The sequence below is a fragment of the Myripristis murdjan genome, chromosome 9 (assembly GCF_902150065.1).
Source record: "Myripristis murdjan chromosome 9, fMyrMur1.1, whole genome shotgun sequence".
NCBI classification, from domain to species: Eukaryota; Metazoa; Chordata; class Actinopteri; order Holocentriformes; family Holocentridae; genus Myripristis; species Myripristis murdjan.
Window position 1 is genome coordinate 18,693,528 of NC_043988.1, and position 21,794 is coordinate 18,715,321.

Consider the following 21,794-nt stretch of genomic DNA (forward strand, 5'->3'; position numbering starts at 1 on the left):
ATTTGCGGCCCGTACATTCCCAGAGCATGAGGAGAACAAAAGGAGGCAGTGGCAGCACGCTGACACACTTTGCAACAGTGTTAAGAGATGGAGGAAGCATGTATGAGTCAGGTGACAGCAGATAGCAGATAGGTCACACGCAGGCGTCACAAATATGTTTCACTGAAGTAGAAATACAGGCATGAAAAACATCGCAGAGCTGTCAGCGCCCTGAATCACAGCAGGATGCAGTCACGGTACAGACTAGTAACTAACGACTAGTCACCGGTTCTCAGGAAGCTGCTGTCATATCTGGCCTTGGTAACGTCACCTGACTCAGCCAGAGAGATATGGCATGAGGAAACAGGATGCAGCAGGCGGATATGCCTGACAGGCCGAGGAGACGATAGACAGACAATCCCACGAAAGCTGGATTTTCATTTGAAGGTGTAAGTCATTATGATAAGAAATGGTAACATAGAAGTTTGTCAGACAAGTTTATTTCCTCCAAATGCACTTTGATGTAAACCAGAACACTGGTTGCCTGATTTGGCAGGATTCCCTCTGTGATGATGAAGAGGCTACAAAAAAAATTAAATGTTTCATCAGCAGGCCTGTTAAGGCACGTAGATCGCACTGACTCACTTCCTGCAGGGCAGCATTTACACCAGAGAGTCTTCCATGAAATAAAAACTTCAAGCCTATCTAAAGACATCTGCCTCAAGTAGTTTCATCAATCACTGTCAATCGGAGGGCTCACCAGAGGCCATCAGTGATCCCAACAAGCTGGAGACTGACTGAGGACTCCATCCACAAAGAGCTTTTTGACTCTGTTCTTTTGCTGCACATCAGCAAAAAACATATTTATGAAACCTTTTTTTTTTTTTTTTTTTTTTTAGTTTTGCTTAAGTTATCACATAAACTGGCCCAGAAGTGTAAAACTGTCAAGCAATCAAGATTTTCAAAGTATCCAGCTAAAGACATTTGACACTAAATACTGTGCCCCTGATCCATAACTGTAACATCTGCAGCACCTGTGGGTATAACACTAACAGGATTATGCTACCCTGCAGAACTGGAACGAATCAAACCACCCAATTATCATGCAACTAGAAAGCAAGTTTTACACTTTTATACACATGTTCATTTATATATTACTCTTCTATTCTCATCTGTTATTATAACAACGTTATTTAAGGGGAATTTTTTTTTAGCAGTGCACAGGGAGCAGCACAGAGCTGAACCACAGTAGCCGGATACATGACCTTTCATGCTTAAGACACAGAGTCAACTGAGGAAAAGCACCAAAGGCCTGTGGCAAAGGCTTATTCTGGGCCGTGTGTGCTCTGGCTTTATGGTGGGACCATGTTAGCTCACGTACTGCATGTGCGTCTTTGTGTGTGTGTCAGACAGAAAGGTCAGGTCACTCAACATCAATGGTGTGTGGAAGGAATCCACATCTCATCTTCCTCCTCCTCCTCCTCCTCCTCCCCCTCAGCCCTGTCTGGGAGCATATCAACCCTTCAGGCTAAGTCCCGACCTTTTGACTGACAGTGGGTGTGCAACGTGCTTGTCTTAGTTGTACTTTCTGTACATGCCGCTTTCTACTTAGTCCTTTGTAAACTATCAGTGTGACACGTCTGACATGTGCATGAATACCTAGCTGGGGAGCGAGAGGGGGGAATGATATAAGTGTAAGAGTAATAATTTCCAGAGCTGGCCGAGGTTATAGCGCAGCCAGGCAGCAGATCGGATCAGTGCTTCAAACTCCAGTGTCAAGCCCACGAGTGAGTTTGCCCTTATAAGGAAACGGGACACTCCTCGCTGCAGAGCTGTAGTGGATTACCAGCTGCCACTGAGGAAGCCTGACTGGCACGGACTATGAGGCAGACACGAATAAACAAACTAGCGAGAGTGAAAGGGTGAGAGAGTTCACGGATTATGTACCAAATGTTGTCTTCCTGTAATAAAAATCACCTCATCATCATTAAATCTCTTTCTAGTTGTTGCCTGCCTTGTGCCTGACTCCACCATCATAGTCAGGTGAAACTCTCTAAATCATTTCTTGACACCACAGGCAAAGAAGTTATGCATACACACACACACACACACACACACACACACACACACACACACACCACACCCATCTAAAACGGGAATATAATCATGGTGTATGAGAGCTTTGAAAGGTACGAGACGGCTGCTTTCATTGAGGAGCTGCACTAGCCTAAGGGCTGAAAAAACAATGAAATGAACTAAATTGAGGGTTAAGCTGCACCTTGCTATTGTGCACACTGTGAAACCATTATTGTCCATGATGGAGGGAAAGATGGAGAACCTGAGCGATACAAGTTGGAAATGCACAAACGGGGAGGTTTGAACGTGTTCTCCACCTCAAGCAGGGCTCATGTCGAGTGGGGCTACACGTGTGGGACGGCTTATCCCTTACTAATAACTCAGTCTTAGGAAGCCCGGACAGAGGCCCAGAGCAGACCTGGGAAAACAGTGTCCCCCTTTACACTTCAAGGAGCAGGCATAAAGAAGGGACACGTATAGGAATGCATGTGGGGCAGAAGGGGGGCTCACGGCATCGGTAATGATGCACTGAAGACAGATCTGAAGTCTGAACTCACGCTAGCTCTCTGCACGGCACTGACTCACTGGAGGCTGACAGCGCACAGTGTTGTCGAATTATTGCACCAGACTCCGCATGCTGAAGGATTACTGATGGAGCAGAATGCCATGAACACAAATGCGGTCAGTGCTTCGACCTGAACTGTAAAATGTGAAGCACCTCCAGCTAATTTCTGCTGTTTGCGGCATCCTTACATATCTATTGTAACTGCTAGTGTTTGATCAAAGATGACAGTATAATAGGGTTGAATGATATGGACAAAAACAAATATCATGGCATCTTTGACCAAATACCTGGATATCAATATTGTGAAATATTGCAAGGATGAATATTGTTACTTTCACAAAATATTTAAGATTTCTGATAATAACAAATGCATTTATTATAATAGTTATAGGTAATGTGGATATGATGACCAAGAATGTAGGAAAATACTGGAACAGCTTATGCCATATGATATTATGACATCCAAAATCCCAGATGATATCTAGTCTTATATCACAATATCGATATAATATTGATACATCACCCAACCCTGCAGTATAATATGAATCTCTTGGGTTAGATAAGCTGCCGATTTGATGTTTCGTTCTGACCCATTTTTTCCGTTTGGCTCCACTCGCAGACCTCTGAGCGTGATCGTCTTCAGGGCTGCAGGTCAGGCCACAGGGAAAGCCAGGATCCAGGTCAGCTCCAGGCCCGTCAGTATGACTGTGCCCCACATTTGGGAGCAGGCCTCATCAAAGAGTTTTATACACGCCACCAGAAGCAGGGCATGTTCTCACTAATCTATTCAAAGTTATACAAAGCTACAGAGCAGTGCTAACCCTTACAGTGCATACTGACCAACTGCAGCCACTGAGTTTTGCCTCGCTGTGTGTGGTCTTGAGTTAATCAGGTTTGTTTGACATCATTTGTGTATGCAGGCCTATTTTGTGAGGTTAAGACCAATATTTACTGACCAGGACAATTTGAGAGTTGGATTTCTGGAGGGAGGTTTTTGGTTTTTACACAGCGACGGCCATGCTCATTTACATAACCTTCTTTCTTTTATTACTTTTCTCATTGCATGTCAAGCCTTGTTTGTGTCAAGCCTTGTCTGTGACCTATCCTATCGGGCCACACACATGTGCTGCTTGCTCCACATAGACAGCAAAGGAAGGTGAACTACTTGAATTGTACAACTGTGTCTGGTGTGCAACTCCAGAAGCCTTTCATTACCTTCAGAGAAATGTTGCTCCCTCTCTGTTTTTCAGTTTCCTGAGTCTCCTCTGACCACATGTTGACAGTCAAGTAATTCCAGCTTTCTGAGTTAGAATGTGAATAAATGAAGCACAACTTTATTTACTACCCCCCCACCCCAAAAAAATGAATTTAGTCATAATCTTAAAGCCTAATTCCCTTGCTTCTGCACCACTTTCATACTGAGTCTGCAGTGCCATTTTATTGGTTCTCCAAGTTAAGATAGCTCTATAAACACACTTTAACTCTTTATCTGAGGTATTTCCGCCATTATAATCACCTAATCTAATTGTTAAATTCAATATTTTTGCATTGTAGGTTACACAACAAAGGAGGGGAAATGCCTGGTTGGCATGCTGGTGCCTGCAGCAAACAGAGCAGACTGTGGGTGTCATAACCAGAAGAAGTGATACAGCATGTCAGGATGCAGCAGGAAAAATGCCTCATTGTACTAAAAAAAAAAAAAAAAAAAAAACGAGCCAGCATTGGATTGACCTATTTCTTATTTTCAGCTGGCCTTGTCCTGTTTGGTCACAGTAAGAAATGGAACGTTATGAGGCTTCACCAAATATGAGACGCTGCTGCTTTAGTCAACGTGAGGCTCTGTGTGTCCGTCTCGTTTGGTCAATGAGGGACGAGCCAGGAGGCGACAGAGATGTCCCCTGGGACAGAACAGGAGAGATTTAAAGCACAAACACTCTTCCAGGTCCATTCCCGTGGCCCCAGAAACTACAACAACAACGCTGTATCGTGCAGAATGCAAGACAGACAAGGCAAAACAAAAATTTAACAAATAAGCTGTGTATATCTCAAGAATACCGCGGCTTTTAAAACAGTAAGCTGGAAAGCAAAACATCAACATCCGCTGGACAGTTTCTGGTGGCTTGCAGGAAATGCCTCTTTCCTGAGGGATTCAAGAGAGGAAGGCTGAAGCCACAGTCCTTTTGCATGTCTGACAGCTCTGAGTGTATCTCTCTGCCCATGTCTCCAGAAAACCATCCTCATGGTTATTTTTATGTTTTTCACCACAAAAGAGTACCATCTCGTCCCCAAGCTGGTGAGATGTAATATGTTTTTCAAGTTTTTCTGCCCGTTTAGTTTCAGTGTATATGTTGGCACAACACCCAAACACATGTGATTCTGGCAAGGCGACACGCTGGTCTCTGTATGCTTCCCTCCTCCACAAACAGGACTAATACACCTGGTCAGCATTCCAGTAGAAAACCAAAGTCTGCTGAGGCCGTGCCATAACCACAGCTGAACTGGTGCACATACACCTAAGTGCTAAAGCAACAGAAAATCCTTTTTTTTTTTCAGCACAGCAGAAGGGTGCCGAATTTAAAATGGGTTTAAATAGCTTCTTCATCCAAGATGTGCAGAGTGAGTTGTGAAAGTAGCTAACCACTGCATAAAAAACAGTTTTCTTTTTAGGCATTTTTAAAAATGATTTAAATACTCCAATATTTTGGACAAAATATCCTTTTTCCAACTTACCCAGACTGTTTGTTCATTTGCACCTCAGCTAGGACATTTACATTATGTAAATATGACTGGACATACAGTGGTGAAAATGGTATCGAACATCCTGTCTTAGTGTGGTTAGTCTAAAAAAGGGTATTTTGCCCAAAACACTGGAGTATTCCTTTCAATTTCATTACATGAGTTTTGCCTTCTTATGTCATAAGTAATTCAGTGAATGTCAGCAGTTTCCCATATGACAGCGTTGGCCCAGAGTCAAACTGCTCTGTCTCTGTCTGTCTTTAACCGTCTGTAACCCATGATTTGATGAATGCTTATTAAATGTAACTGCTGCACGCTTAACACTGTTATGCATGCCGCAGATGATGACTGCTTATATGGGGAGGGTATAGACCGATCACAGACCAAGCACACTGTGGTGAGATACACATCAGGTAAGAATCGCTCCTGAGTCCACAACACCTGAAAAAATGTCCAAGCAGCAGCAGAGACCGTGAGCTACCAAAGACACCAGAGCTCAACTCTGTGAATCCCTGATAAAGCGTGACATCAACTTGGGATCTCACTATCTGTCCATCTTGGAGACGCCGGGTGACGCAGCAGGAGCGAGAGGATAATGAGCACTTCTCCGATCTCTTTTCCAGAGTTTTCCATGCAGCAGAGTGTTGCTGCAGACAGATGGAGACCAGGGGCCCCGTCTGCCAGATCACTTAGAGAGAGAGAGAGAGAGACCAGAGCTGCTCTGACAGCAGAATCTGCCTCGTATCTGATACTTACAAAATTTGATTCACTCCTTAGCCAACACCTCATTTGTCAAGGCACAATATACTGTGTGTATTTATTTGAGTCTCCCAGGCTATACTGCATGGGCCAGACAAACCACAGCAGGGAGCAGCTGTGGTGAGACGTCCGCTCCGTTTTGTAACCTGTAACTCTCTGTAACTCACTGAACTGTGCTGGTTTTAATTTAATTTTCAAGGGACACACTGACAAGAAGCATGAGCAGTAGCATATTCAATGTATAGCAGAGAGGGGAGGAAAATTGCCCAATTTTTTTTTTCAGCAGTATCACAGCATTGTTGAAATACCACAATAAGCTAGAATACACATAAATGGTCAGCACTGTGAACCGTTTGCCTTAAAATAGTACACACAAACAATGCCATATGCTAACATATGAATTACACAGCGCAACTGTATAGTTTACATAAACATAGACAGGTTTTCTTAAGACAACACGGGCCAACCAGTGTATCGCTGCAGACACACAACGCACCAGAGCACACATGAAACGTGTTTACAAAAGTAGCAGCTTTGTTGACATTAAACTATTATCAGCAAGTTATGCAAACCATAGTAAGAGTTAATGACTGATTGATGCTGACTTTCGTTGGTGCTATACGGTATGTGCTGCAAAAACTGCAACTTTTTTAAAAAATGCAGTAATCAATAGCAATTATCATGATAACTGAAATCTGAAATGGCGTAACTAACAATCAGATATTTTATCTCAGTTTAAAGTAAAACCTGTTATCATTCCATGCCTACTTTACAATACATATAAGACCAAGTTGATAAAACTTGAATGCAAGGTTCGCCAAGCCTGACACAAATACTGATCGGCCCTTCTGAGTGCTTCTTTGAAACCATCTCATTTGGTTCCTCTCCACTTTGCATTTTATGTATGATTTTTTAATACATAAAAAACAACCGCTCTTCAAAAGTTAATTACCATAAGCCGCCACATTCAAAAGTCAGCTCATTTGTTTCCAGAGATAATTCAGCTTTCAACTTGATACGCAAACAAAGAAAATATTTAGTACAGTCCATCTGAAAATTGTGTCCCGGCCATTCAAAATCATTGTTCCAGAACAACACACCACTTAATGACGACCCAAAAATAGACGTTACTGGAGTTTTTGTGTAGATTATTTCAAAGTATTTTTTTCTCATCCAGTCGGGGCCAGAAATAGCATGCTATTTATAGCATTATTCAGTAACAGAAGTTTCCTGTTTTATCAAAAGAGACATGCTGCTTGTTATCTCCCTGGTCACTGGCTGTGTATTTGGACATTCACTGTTGCAGGCTGATGTCCTCAACCAGCAGACACACTGTTCCTGCTGTCTTTTGAGGGACTAAGAACTACCAGTATTGCAATGTAAGCAACCTCTACTGCTGCACTTTCATTTGACAAGTGGAAAATGTGAATTTGCTGTGAATGCCAACTTGTGTTTTTTCACACATTTCTACATTATGGCCCCCCTCGGTACGTTTGAGACTGACAGAGATAATCACAGGGGAAATGCTTTATGAAAATGTCAAGGGAGTAACCGCCTCAGAGGATGATGACAGGCCCAGCAGGATGAATCAGGTGTGCACAGAGAGCTCAGTGCCTGTGGTTTACAGCTTGAATGGCCTCTCTCTCTCGCTCCAGGTGAGAAAAATGCTCGCAATAAAACACTTTTAAATAGCCACTGAGGTCAAAGGCAATAATACTGACCAATCAGCAGCACACTGGGTTGCAGTAAACCAAGACTCAGCAGGTGTTATCAATGGAGAGCAGCACAAAAACACCTAGAGTATTGTCTTCTTCTTCTTCTGTGTGTGTGTGTGTGTGTGTGTGAGAGAGAGAAGGGGTGCGCTGGGCAGATCTGTCCTGCATGCAACAGCTTGTATCCAAGGCTTCTTAAAAAACATTCAAGTCAAGTGGAGGCTCTTTGTAGAAAGATAAATGGTTTTCACGGCACTTGACAAGGCTAATGTCTTGTCTTCCCAACTGGTGGGAACAGGCTCTTCACAAATAAGTTTTATCTTTTATCTCATGAGGTTTGATCAAAACACACTCATGTTGAAAAATGATCACCACTACGGTGCATGCTCTGCTGCGACAACACAGTCTGTCATGTAGCATGTGGAGGCTGTCTGTATGTAGATCTGGACGTTGGGGTAGGTGCAGTGAAAATAAATTCCCTGCAGGACAATAAAGATTATATCTATTTATCTATCTAATACCATGAGTTAAACATACAAGACAATGGAAAAAACGACATCTACATATACCCACACTATCTGAAAATAAACACAGACAGCAGTTACATAATCTGGCGTAATTTTTCCGATTTCTTCCCTTCCTGATGATGAGGCTGACATTTTGGACTGTGTCTCTGGGGGGTGAGGGGAACCTGGGGACCACAGCAAGAGCCTTCAAAACAAGCCCATTCTTCCTCTCCGACTGTAACCGTTGAGCCCTTGTCAACGCACAAAGAGCCCAGGGAACCATAAAACTGGGGCCCAGGGGTCCCATATATCATCGGACCTCAACCACGGAGTGAAATTGCTCTATTTTAAACATGTGTGAATGCCTCTTGCTCACCAGGGAGAAAGGACGGTCACAGGGATGGCAAGACCAGTTACAAATCATTATGTGAGACGTCCAGCGTGCAAAATCAGCCAAACGGGCACCATAGAACAGACATTTTCCCGGGCAATTGTGACCGCAAGGCAGTGCAAAGTGACATTTCTAGCTTTCTTGCACTCTTCTTGCATCACTTGGTCTATTATATGTTGTGAGGGAGTGTTCAGAGACAACAAAAAGGGCAGTGATATGAGGCTGACAGACGCCAGAGTCAAAGTGGCCTCCCTTATCTGGCAGGTGCACGATCAGGGCAGGTGTGTGTGTGTGGCTGAGTAAGAAGAAAGCCATTTATATTGGCTAAGTGAAAAACAAATGAGTGAGACATGGCTCGCCCTGCAGGTTTGACATATTATCTCGCGGCAGATAAAGGGCGGTGTACAAACTGATAATCATGATGCTCCAAGCTGGCAATCAGCTGACGGCAAAACCTGAACTTGTGTTATTGTTTGTTTTTTTTTAAACTGAAAATGGCGGGGATTGGAATGATTTGGTTGGCTAAGGATGTACTCCAATAGGCTTCTGTCTCACTTTGTTTTATGGCTGCAGATCATAAAACATTACACACCCCAGATGACCTGCGGCAAACATCTTCTCTCAGTTTGTGTCCGGCTGCAGAGTCAAACAAAACTCCAACTGATAAATTTTGTGTGTGTTTAAGTAAATTGCAGCCAAGAGGGGAAAAAATGCTTTCCTGGTTGCCATGGAGGGGAACAAATGAGCAATATAGTAGGCAGCCAGCTCTTTCAATGGAAGTGTATTCATGGGATTAGAGGTGTTACAGAGCCTGCCATATGACCATATGACTGTTTAGTTCATTAAGTACAACACAGCCATGGTTTGTGTGCATTATATGGGTGTTTTAGCACAACCACACCACCTTTCTTTACTACCTATGCAGGCATCTCTATGTTTTCCTGCAACACTTGCTTGAGCATTATTTTAATTGGTTCCTGACTTGCAACAGTTAACAATTCTTCATTAAGTGCTCATAAAGCCTTTCTTAGCAATCTGACTCAGCAGAAGCTAAATGTGCATACTGCAGAGTCTCGGAGAAAAAAAAAAACACATAAGGCACCATCAATCTTTCTCTAATGCAGAACTTGGACTCCTTACCACTCCTCTGGAGCAAGGAGCTACGACAAAAGAGTCTGATTCTTTTGAAGTCGATTCCCTTATGGAAAAACTTGGACAGTCAGAGTCAGCACCAACGTCAGCATCAACACTGAATATGTGGGATCTCGGTGACTTCTGAGGGAGGGAAGCCGCGGGGGAGACGCTCAGCCGGGCCTCTATCAGTTCAATAAATACGGCAGCGAGGAGACACTGGCAGTCACCCTTATTTGGCGACTGGTTTGTGAACATCAGTGTCACATGAAGACAAACCCAATGAATTCCACTGTCTGCAAGTGCATGTGATACTGATGTTTTGTTCTGTTGCTGCAGATCTCCTGACGACAGCACCTTAATAAAAGGTCTCACAGGGCCAAAACAGATCAAGAACAATTTAAAAACTCCACTTTCCCTGAATAACAATGTGATGTTAGGCTAAGTGTGGTGGAGGGGGGGGTTTGGGAGGTATGTATTATAGAGCTAAAAGACAGTTAATAGAGGAGCTCTGTCATTTTGTGATGCCAGGCTTATGCATCTACCATATCAAAGCTCTACTCAATGCAAATCCAAAATAGAAAAGTAAGCATTAGAAAGGAGCTATTTCTTTCAGTTGATGTCACTGCAAATATTTTGTGGTGGCCATTTAGAGACCGTCCTAGTAACCACTCAGTTTAATTTAAATTCTTCTGAGAGACGAGGGTTTTTTAAGCCGCAGGGAATTTTTCTTTTGCTTCCAAAATATCTAGGATTTTTCTATTCTTACTGTGCTTTAAGATGTTCATCAATACAAACTCCCAGCGTGCAAAATGTGGGCAAAGCAATCAATGCTATATTTGCATGTATGAAATAGATCATCATATTCCTTACAGTGAAAACATGATTTTCTTGTTTGTGGTTGTCCTGTTCTCACACGGTAACGATGCCACTTGTGGTAAAAGTTTGCCCTTTCAGGAATTTATGAGGAAGCAACTATAGCTCTTGGCCAGACCACTCCACACTGTGGAGAAAGGATGGGATTGGCAATTATTTCGAAATTTTAAATAGCCTAAGCCAGGTCAACAAAACATTACACTCGAACCCCGCCTACATCCAAAATAAACAGCCATTCCTTGTCAAGTTTACCGATCTTTAAGACATGGAAATCAAAATGTTATTGTAAGATGGCCTTTTCTCGGTGCACATTCTTGGGAAAGGAACTGGTGAGGATAATGACTTGAGAAGTGAAGCCACAAATGGAGAAGTTTCGTCTAATCTGACAGGCAATCATCAATAGCTCTGTCTTTACTAAATCACTATACACCTCTAACCCTGCCAGCGAAGTTCACTATTACCTTCAGTAGTCACACAATAGACATCAGACCTAAATGAATGATGACTGTAGAAATAACAACAAACAAGTTAATGTGCTGATTGCACTGTAATAATTGGCACTAATAAGTCTATTAGTCTATGGTAGTGTGTTGAATATTTTATGTTTTTGAGCAACACAAATTGCATGTTAGTTACACTTGAGTATTGTTTACAATAAAGTACAAAATAGATGAGTAAACACTAGACCTCAGCTGTTTCATGTATGGGCATGTGCACAGTATTTGTATGAGCAATTCAGACAAACCAAGAGTTCCTACTCTGTCTAGGAAAGATGACTAATGTGTCACTATGAAAGCGTCTGTCTTACATGTGTCGAGACACTGTATGACAGGAAGATTAATTTTTCACATTTGCTTTGAGTTTCTGACATATAATGATATGTTCACTGTCAATATAACTTAGTGATTCACCACTGACAGTCGCACATGATGTAATATGTCTACTTCAGTTGTGGCCGAGGTGTAGTATAAAAATGAGTCACTCACCCACAGGTGAAAGGACTATTACACCCTTCTACTGTTACATTATTTGAGAAATAACCACTGGGTCTGTGTGTCATTATGAGAAATCACAAGGGGGAAAAAAATCTGGAGTCTGGTCTTGTTTGGCAAATATTTCCGCTCATTCCTGTAAACACACACTATTTAGCCAATCAGTGGAACAGTGGAATTTGTCCAGCTTCTGTGATATAGTGTGTAGATTCACTTTATAAAAGGAGTTCAGTCAGAAAAAAATGCCACGTTTCAAGGATGTAAATACTCTCAACAATGCACCCTTTGCCTTGGAACAGACACACAGAGCAACAAGAGTATGCATGCCCATCTGTGTCAGGAAGTATCTCTGTTAGTGTTGGCTGTCATTTTTGAATCATTAAAGAGATAGGTCACCCAAAATGAATGACATGTACCATTTTAACGGTAATTATGCCAGTGAAGAGCTGGAGAACACTATGTGATAAACTAGTTATGAGCTTATAGATGTTATCTGCTCTTGAATCAACATGTGCTGTGATATTACAGTCAGATGGCAAAGAACATAAGAGAACATAAGGTCTATGACCATCATAAAGGAAACATCTACCCTTTGATGAAAAAAAAAAAATCAGTTTTCAGAAAAGAACTGGTTGATGTTCACAAACCATATCCATCAGTTTGATACAGCTTATTAAGCAGAATGTGAATTTATTCAAATAAAAAAGTCATATAGTCATCTGAGTTGAGTTGGGTTTCCCCTCCACTACATCCCTGATTAATGACTGAAAAATCAACCCTCCCTCTGCTCTCCATGGTGTCAGACTAGCACAGTGGTCCAGTCAGTGCAGCAGCCTGGGACTAACTTCTCCCCAGCAGAGGATCACGCTCAGCTACTCACCAGGGCTCGGAGCGCGGACTCATCCAGGCTGGAGTAACTCTCAAGAGACATTTTAATCTCTCTTGTCACACACAGGTGAGCCGGGAAGGTCTTGCCGATCAGTCGTGATGTGATGTGGCTCCCCGGCGGTCAACGTGTTGCCTACCACCTGCACGATTTGCAGTTGTTTTGTTGTGTTGTTGTTGTTTCTCCCCTCTTTGCCGTCAATCACAGTCCTCGGCGCGGTTACTCTGAGTTAAGGCAGATGTGAGAGTCTGGCACTTATGGAAAGCATACTTCGATACTCTTTTGTCGCCTCTTGAGTTTAAGTGAAAACGGTACCAGGCCCACACAGGGGAACGGGTGCCAGCTTTTGAACCGAGAATTCCCACTGAAAGTTGTTGTAAGCCCGCCCCTTTCTCCGGCGGCTCCTGCTGTTCATTCAAAGCGCGCCGCTTGGTGGGAGGACGCAAAACAGCCGCCCGGTATGGGGGGTGAGTACTGCCAATGCCACTGCCACTGCAAACCAAGAGACGCAGCAGCTCTAGCGCTTCCTGCAGAAACCAAAAGTTTAGGCTCACTTGCCAAGACAGTTCAGGGGGAGGGAGGTGGTGTGCTCAAGATGTCAGCTGCTGCCCACTGTGGAGTTCATGTCAAAGCTCATATTACATGTTCATATTATGGGCATAAATCTCTATAAATTCAATTAGCTGATATATATTGTGCACTGTTATTGTGGCAAGAAAATACATCCCTTTCATAGATGACAAAAGAAGACAATTTTGCATCACAGTGTTTTTGTAACTAGGTATGCAAGGTGAACCACCTGGAAATATTCTGATTTGCCCTGAACCAAAGGCCCATGCCAGTTGTTATAAAAATTGGATTTTAATCTTATAAAATTACATTATATTACCATTATTTCCATGACACTATATAGAAGTGTTTAGACAGTAGTTTTCCACTCTTAACCCAAGTGAGAGTGTAATATGACCTTGTATCCTTGTATTGTAGCTGGATTGTTGAATATGACCATATAAGGATTCATTTCCTGTTAGAATAGAATAGATAACTGTTGATGTGTGAACAAGTGCCTCAATGAGAGGTCGCTGCCCAACGTGGTAAGCTACTCACTCCTTGCAAGTAAAAATTTACTTCTCAACTGGGCGTTGTCTGTCTCCTTTTGCAGTAGGTGATCTCAGAATTTTAGTAACACCAGTTCTGCCCATTCAGTTTCTATGGTTTGTTTCTATTTCACCTCACACACCAGCGAAGCCAGTAAAGTATGCTGGCCCAAGTAGACACAGTTAAGTAGTCATCAGGGCTGTGCACAGACATTTGATGTCTGTCTGATGACTACAGTCATCAGATTATAACCCAAGTACACATAATTAAGCAGGAAAGGGTCACATTGCCATGCAGCTCTGAAACATCTGTGTTCAAACTCTGCTGGGCAAGTAAAATAAAGTGATAAAAGAAACCTGCATATGAATTTTGTCTAGAGATATTTTGTGAGCTTGAGCCTTATGGTAGCTGTGTTACAATCTTATACTGTTCAGTAATAATTAGCTGGCAACAATGTTATATGACATGTGGGACACTTGCTCTAGGCAACTTTACCAACTATCAATTTACTTTGTGTATTTTCATATAACTTGAAATAGAATCAGTTAGCCGCTTTCCTTGGTAAGTGCTTATTTATTAAATTGTGAAAATGACCACCTGCCAATTTGAAACAGTGCAACACCGCCACAAATCAGCCAGTTCATTAAACATTTTGAAGGTGTCTCCTGCTTCTCTGTGGCATTAATCACCCCTCACACAAACATACCAGATGTGCAAGTTTAGAGTAGTTTGTGAAATTGTGATTGACAATCTGGGATAAGTTACCAACTGTGACCATTGTATTATGTTTAAATTTTGATGTAGTTTTAGGTTGGTGAATCTAAGAGTGTTAGAGATGCCAAATGTAACACAGATATAGAATAAATACTGAAGCTATACACAAGAAATAGTTTTCCTTTGTCATTAAAAATATTTATTATACACATAAAGCAAAGAATCTCAGCAGTGTTAAAATCCTACACCAGTGTTAGGCAACCGTGTGCCATGGAGTGCCAAGAGTATGTAGGTCCAATCTACTGCAAGCAAAAAATCACACTGGGTAATTTCACTGACCCGTCCTTCCTCCTCTGTGTTTGAACAGCAGGGGTGCTGACAAGTGAAATCCCCTGGTGCACTCTGCTTGAAGTGAAAAACGTCCAGTCAGGTCTTGGCACTCCATGGCACATGGGTGCTTATCCCTGTTCAGTTCAGTATTTAAAAAAAAAACAAACAAAAAAAAAACAATCCTATGATACATAAAAGACATACTACATATCTTGTCAATTAACTTAGGGTTTCTATCTGGGATAGGAGTACACATCAGATAAATCTGACTACATACAACTTGAAACAAACATGAAATGGGACATTGCTTAAAAGCTATCAAGACATCCATTGCATCATACAAAGCATCAATATGATTTAATTAAAACAAAAAAAAAGATCAAACCAAATCAGAGAACGACAAATGTTGAATGATTTTTTTCTTGGTCAGATGCATTAAGTTATCAATTCTGTTCCTTAAGCCCTTTTTAGCAAAATAATCTGTCCAAGTGCTTTAGATTACATAAAGAAGCAGAAACTACAGGGGGCACTGAGAAAAACCCCTTAAGTGACAAAGAAAGCAAAACGTAGGCAGAGGTAACAAATATGTTTGTGGCTATGTTTGTAATGATGTTATCATTACATGACAATAACTTGGATAACTAAAAGTCAAACTGAGGCAAAATGCAGTACATTTCAAAAAAGCGTCAGATAAGGCTGGATGTCATACACAGTAATATTTTAAACAAAAACTGAACATAAAGCAAAATATTCTGATCACTAAATTAATTCATCTGAAGTTTAATGGCTAAATCTCTTCATATAGTAAACTGCACGTCTACTACTTACACAGGCACTTATCTGATGTGGACATGTTTTGGTTGCAATAGAGTACAAAAGTGATAAGAGTGAAGGAGATGAGGGTGAGATATGATGGGCATCTTTTTCTCCACACAGCCCTGCTCTCACTCGTCTTGCTGCTCCTCGTTCTGCTTCTTCGGCAACTGGAAAATGAAAAATGCATACAAAATTCAGGCGCCACATGAGAATCTCAGGAAACAAGATAAATCGGTTGGTGATCTAGCTTTGGTCTTACTGCTGGCGTTTCAGTCACATGATGTTGGATAACTGGGGCTGCATAGCTGACCTGCTTCAGGTCATCAGATGTAAACATGTAAAAGCACATTTACCACGTAATTTTTCCTGAAGTACATTCTCAGTACATTGTTTTTGCTTTTTAAATAGCATTTCTTACAAATATCCCTTTTGTAAACCAGATATGAACAATAACACTGATTCAAAAAAAAAAAAAATCCTCATCCCTGGTGTCTCCTGACTTGTTGGCCAATTTGGGTAAGATTCTGCTCCCTGGTGTTGGTGGCCGGTTTGTGAGTCATCTGCTACGGTGCCTCCGTAACTCTCTTTAAATAACTTAACGGGTATTATTGCTGGCATGACCTGGGCAATCATTGCTAACATGGGAGCATTTCAGAATCATATTTTTCATCAGCCACACACCTCAGTGGGGTACAGCCAGTGATCACTGATAGTTACAGAAGGAGAAGAGACGCTCAGTAATAGTCAGCTCCCCTGTAGTGGAAAACACTGGTTCTGGCCACTATCGACATGAAGTCCACTCAATTTGTCATTTTCAAAGTGATCGACAAATAATGATAATAATACCCCCAATTCCCCTTTTGTCTCTCTCCAGCGCGAGTCCCGCCTCTCTGGCGGGATTCGCGCTATTCCCCAGACGACAGGACGCTCTTAGTCGGGAGCCCTAAATGTTATGTGTCCCAAGGATAAATGAGGATTATTCTGAGCTTTGACTTGATCCCCAGGGAAATCCCTGCAAATTAGTAATAAATACATTTTTGTATAGTATAGCAGAGACACTGGAATCTCTTTTGTCTAGAGTGTGGGGCTTTTAAAAATGACAATGTTACGATGGTAGAGGGCTCAGTGGTTGATGGCTATAACTCACTGAAGATAGAAGATAATAGCGTCCATTGGCGGAAGCCTAATTAGAGTCACAAAAACCAAAAGGGACCTTCCTCTAGGGGTCATGAATGTGCACAGAGAATTTGAAAAGATTCAAATAAAAGGCATCTGAGTTATCGAGTTCACAGCCAGGATCTGCGGCGACTGCACATCAAGTCAGCTTGAATGATCCCTGAGCTGACGCTCCGGAGGTAACAGTATTCCACTTTGGTATGTCTAAGTTGTATGTGACTGGCTATTTGTTGCAAACCTCACCTCTTCCATATCACGCTCTCAGAACTACGTTGACAGAGAGTTAATACCCAACATGCATTTATATTAGTGCTCATGAGGAAAAGATAAGAATCTGATGCAGAGACAAACCCTTTAAGAAAATACCTTTGTCCCTGGATTCCTAGTGTTCTTTCGCCCCTCTTTATTTTCTGGTTGATGAAGTCTGCCAAACAAAGAAATGCCAAAATCAATCAAAACAACTTCCTTGAGAATGAAGCATAAATGATATGGCTGAGTTAGAAATTCAAATTACATGACTCAAGTCGCTCAAATCAAGTCAAATCTAATCAAAATTAACTGTTAAAAAGCGTATGTCACTGCTCTTACCCCTTTAGAGGTGCAGATCCAAAATTTTCAGTGTCACTGAGAGACGACTGAGCTGCCTCTGCTTCCCTGCCGTGCTGAGGTCTGTTTTTCACATGAGCATCACAGTTTGGCATCTTCCTTTGGGTTGGCAGTCCACTGTAGACTCTCTGCCATTCCCTTATATTTTGCACCGCTGGTCTCTCCCTGTCGAGCCCAATGCGCTCATCCAAGGGGTCTGCTGAATATGGAATAGCAAACACAACATTAACACAAGACAGAATCTGTCCGCAAAAGACTGAGAGGAAACCGCTGTTTCACTAATTAATTAAAAAATACATATGTATTTGTGGGGCCTGGCAGGAGGCAGGATAGCCTGGACATCAGAGAGGCCATGCTTTCAATTTTTAAATCATTTTTATTATGTGTAATTCCAAAAAAATTACCCTGGTGCTTTATTCTCCTCTGTAAATCAGGCGAAGTCGTCCCAAGGGTCTCTTTTGAGGGGATCAAGGGTTTTTTAAGAGATGCTTTTGTGATATTATTCATAGGATGGGCAGTGCGGGGTCGAAGGTCGCATTTATCCTGGAAGGAAAGAATAAATAAATCGGAGCGAACTCTCAGAGGTCACAAATGCAGTATATTAGTAACTCCACTTTCCATTCCCCATTCAGAATGAAGATTTAGAGACATTTTCACAATACTACAATATTAAAATGTGGGACGTTTCTTACATAAATATGCAGCATGCATGCACATGCATTCATAATTATCTCACAGGTTGGCGCTCAAAATCTTTAAATTGAAATATTATCAATTATTATTATAATTAGTGGTAGGTTTATTTAAATATAAATCCCTACACTAGTTTAACTGTTTCTATATGCAGTACTATTAAGAACTTGATCATCACTCATGTAAACAATCACTAGTTCATCTTATTTTCACAATGGTGCTGTCTAACTTACAAAAGGAGCATACCTGATGGTGGAAGACAACAGACTCCTCCAGAGCGATGCCACAGAACTCACATGGAATGACCAGATCGCCCTCTAGTGGACTGGCTGGAGGACTGTAGGAAACTGGGGAGATGGACCGAGGGAAGGTAGGGAGATTGGAAGTAAGGGTGTCAGGCAAGTTGTGCACCAGTCTCCTCACACTCCTGCTCACCCTGTCCTCTTTAGGTGGAGATGAGGGCTGCTTGCTGAAAGAGGCAAAGGCTGAGGCTGGACTGCAACCAGTCTGAAACAAAGAAAACAAAAAAGTATAGAAAATGGATGGATGAAATGAATGGAAGGGTGCTGTGTAAACTTGCTGTGTAAGTCAAGGTTTCTGTTTATTTTTTCCAGTTTACTGTAGTCAGTAGGCCTGCATATAGGTCAAAAGACATGAGATAATTAGATCAGTGCCATATGTCCATTTTTACTCAGACTAATTCAGCCTCATCTTACCAATCAGTCTGTATGGACAAAGTGAAACCAGGGCAAAAATTATGCAGATTCAGCACTGGAGAACATAATTGCCAAGCCAAGCACAATAAGAAACAGTGAAATGCCACACAACAGACCTGATGCAAAATGAGGTCTTCTTCAGGGAAAAGCTCCTCACAAAACTCACAAGGCAGCATGGTATCTATAAAAAAATTAGGATGAGTATTTCAGAATAGGAACATACAGATATACATTTACTTGTTATGCACTGACTTCATGATGATCCAAAGTGTTCTAGTCAACATGATCTCACCGGTTTGATCGTGGTCCGGCACTGCACTTGAACTTGTGCCCATAGCAAGAAGATGGTAGTTGTTGTTGGGGGGAGAGCGCGAAGAGACAAGGGAGCTATTGGAGGTCCTTCCAAGTTTTTGGTCCCACACATCAGTCCACAGGGATGCTTCTATGCCTTGGTCCCCATCATTCTGCAGGCTTAGCGCCAACAGGTAGTCCAGGTTAGATGAGTCATCATCAGGCGACAGGTCCACATGTGGCCACGCACTGTTGTTGTTGTTGTTCAGGGTTTGTTCCTGGTCCAGCACTACATGAAAGACAAAATGGAATTTCACAAAGAAGCATACATAACTTAAACCAGTGGTTCCCAACCCAGTCCTTAAGGATCCCGTCCTGCAGGTTTTTGTTTCAGCTCGACTCTTTCACACCTGATCCATTTAAGGGTTTCATGCTGATTGGCTGAGACAGATCTACCTGAACAGAGCATGCATGAAGGTGCATAGGCCTTAACTGGATCAGGTGTACAAGAGTAGAGCTGGAACAAAAATCTGCAGGACAGTGGGGCCTTGAGGACTGGGATGTGAACCACTTAAACTAATGGGTGCTACTTTGTCAAAAGTAAATTGTAACTTGTAAATTACGCAGCCCAGATGACTCTAAATTGACAAACTCACAGTTGGTAAATTCTGTATTCCTGGGGGCAGCTGTCTTCCCATCTCCTAGGCCGTGAGGTCCCCAGGTACTGTTAAACACTCTGGTATCAAGAAAGGCTCTACGCTCCGCTGCACTAATGTTGTTGTTCTTGGGAACTTCCTGTTGGGCTCTCAGAGGGTTTCTGATGGAGTGGGTTTCAAACCACGCCCTTGGCTCTGCGGGAATGTGACTCATCCGGCTGTTGTTTCTCTCTTGAGGTGGTGTGAGACTTCCACACAAGGCTGGATGAACAGCTATCTCCCTCAACATCACATTGCACTTGCAGAGTGGACAGGGCTCAGTGCGTGCACCACAGTAATCTTCATGCTCTTCGGCCTGACTGAAAACAAGCTCGAGGTCACAGTACTGGCACGGCACCAGCCGCTGGGTGCATTCAGTGCTCTGCAAGAGAAGACAATAAATAAGACGCACAATTGGCAGTTTGAGTCAAGACTGTTAGATATGACAATTAAAAATAAAGACGAAAAACAATCAGTAGAAATACCTGGTGAACATCAATATGACTCTTCTCAATCTTCAAGCCACACTTGCATGTAATCTGAAATGAAAATTGAAGATGTTTGAGGCCTGAGTCCTCCTACCAGTCCTTCCAGGCTATGCACTAGAAATTGCTTATATGTGCTTTGTTTTTAAACTATTTACACATTTAAACATTATCATTATATTTAAACATTTTGAAATTCATGATGAGAGTATTCCCTTCCCCCAGGTGTGGAAATTAGTGTAGCATTATAGCAAAAAACCCAGATAAATGCAGTATTTTTAAATGAATGCCACCATAACACAGACTTTTGCAGAGATTTTGATATAGGCGGTATTCTGTTCTTGCATTATATCAAGAATAAAACTGTTCCAACATTGGCATCTACAGGCATTAGTGATGACTCCAGTGTCTTATAGCCTTTACTTGCATATGCTCCTGGTCCTTGTGCTCCTGCAGATCTGAGCGGGGCACTGGCTCCTGGCACACCTCACACAGAGCAATGTTTCTTCGGCAGTGGATCTCATGAGTGGTGAAATTGGCCTCTGGGATGTCATGCTTGCTACAGAGATCAAAGAGTTTTGATTACAACTGTGTTCGCCGGTCTGTCATCCTGACTGTTTGTGTGAGTATATTCTTACCAGTTGCCACAGAACTGTGTATTTTCATCTGCCATGGCTTCTCCACAGCCTAGGGACAAAGAAACATGTAATTAATGTCGCAAAAGAGGCCACAAGCAGAGAGGGGGAAACTGGCACCAGCCTGGCTCTGTTTGATAAGCTTTACAGCCTTTTCGAGAGATCAGCACACACCATTTGGGCACTCTGATCGAGCAAATGAAAGACAAGTCATAGTTAACTAATGGTGGCTGATTTTTGTTCGTGTTAACCTGGCACCAGTTGATAGAACCAAAGCACGGGCTGTTTAAACTGCTTCCTAACAGTAGCTAGCTAGCTAATCAGTTGGCACTAGACTTCTTTAGCTTTGCTCACCTTAGTTTCCTTCAAGTCGCTGCTAGCTGACAAAGTCGGCTTATTAAGCAAGAAGGCTGTCTCGATTTTAATCACCAAACATCTTGATTATGGACCCGTTTTAACTGCATTTTCATCTGTTACACATTACACCACTTCAAAACAAAACCGTTTACATTTGGATGACGTTAGCTATGTTAGCAGTTACGTTAGCTATCCCGAATTTTACCGTTACCTAGCTCTACAAACTGCCACCGAGCTGTCCAGTTAAGACAATAACGTCACGTCAGACTACACAGTCTCCGTGTTCACACAAGTCCACTGTTAAGAAGGTAATATCAGTTCGCACGTTGTAATTTGTAGCCGTTACTAAAGTTGTGGACGCCTGCTAACTAGCGTTAGCTTTACAGCAAATGAAAAGTGAAAGACTTCCTCCTTGTTGTCTGTCGATGCTGGATTGTGATTGGCTGAACGCAAGACAATTCCAGAGCACTCAAGACCACGTCACAGCTGCTCGGACCAATCAGGTACGTCGTTGAATCATCCAGCCCACATACACATACACAGGTTAAAAAAAAAATCCACATGGACACAACG

The 21,794-nt window shown here is 42.2% G+C and overlaps 2 protein-coding genes across 5 annotated transcripts in view; both read right to left on the reverse strand.

Moving 5' to 3' along the window:
- smtnb (smoothelin b) overlaps nucleotides 1–12,955 on the reverse strand; it is a 52,353-nt gene extending 39,398 nt beyond the window's left edge. For all 3 annotated transcript variants that reach the window (XM_030059616.1, XM_030059615.1, XM_030059617.1), the window contains exon 1: nucleotides 12,604–12,955. In XM_030059616.1, coding sequence (XP_029915476.1) covers nucleotides 12,604–12,654 — 51 coding nt within the window. In that variant the 5' untranslated portion in view covers nucleotides 12,655–12,955. The remainder of the gene's footprint in view (nucleotides 1–12,603) is intronic.
- Nucleotides 12,956–14,594: 1,639 nt separating this feature from the next.
- Nucleotides 14,595–21,636, reverse strand: trafd1 (TRAF-type zinc finger domain containing 1). 2 transcript variants are annotated; one of them, XM_030059619.1, is made up of 12 exons: nucleotides 21,219–21,636; nucleotides 20,868–20,916; nucleotides 20,653–20,788; nucleotides 20,230–20,283; nucleotides 19,706–20,126; nucleotides 19,051–19,338; nucleotides 18,875–18,939; nucleotides 18,289–18,549; nucleotides 17,754–17,892; nucleotides 17,332–17,545; nucleotides 17,110–17,167; nucleotides 14,595–15,734 (listed from the first exon to the last, which is right to left on the reverse strand). In XM_030059619.1, the coding sequence occupies exons 2-12, from the start codon at nucleotides 20,900–20,902 to the stop codon at nucleotides 15,696–15,698; spliced, it is 1,710 nt and encodes a 569-aa protein (XP_029915479.1). In that variant the 5' UTR covers nucleotides 20,903–20,916; nucleotides 21,219–21,636; the 3' UTR covers nucleotides 14,595–15,695. The 2 variants fall into 2 exon arrangements, with proteins under 2 accessions (XP_029915479.1, XP_029915478.1); XM_030059618.1 differs by having other exon boundaries at nucleotides 17,332–17,548; nucleotides 21,219–21,634.
- Nucleotides 21,637–21,794: the final 158 nt, after the last annotated feature.

Bases quoted from the DNA above. Each gene is read 5' to 3' on its own strand.
- trafd1 (XM_030059618.1), bottom strand. From the start codon at position 20,902: ATGGCAGATGAAAATACACAGTTCTGTGGCAACTG. The intron at 20,284-20,652 runs GTAAAGGCTATA...TTTTCATTTCAG, and splicing joins AGGACCAGGAGCATATGCAA to ATTACATGCAAGTGTGGCTT. The intron at 18,940-19,050 runs GTGAGATCATGT...ATTTTTTTATAG, and splicing joins GCCGGACCACGATCAAACCG to ATACCATGCTGCCTTGTGAG.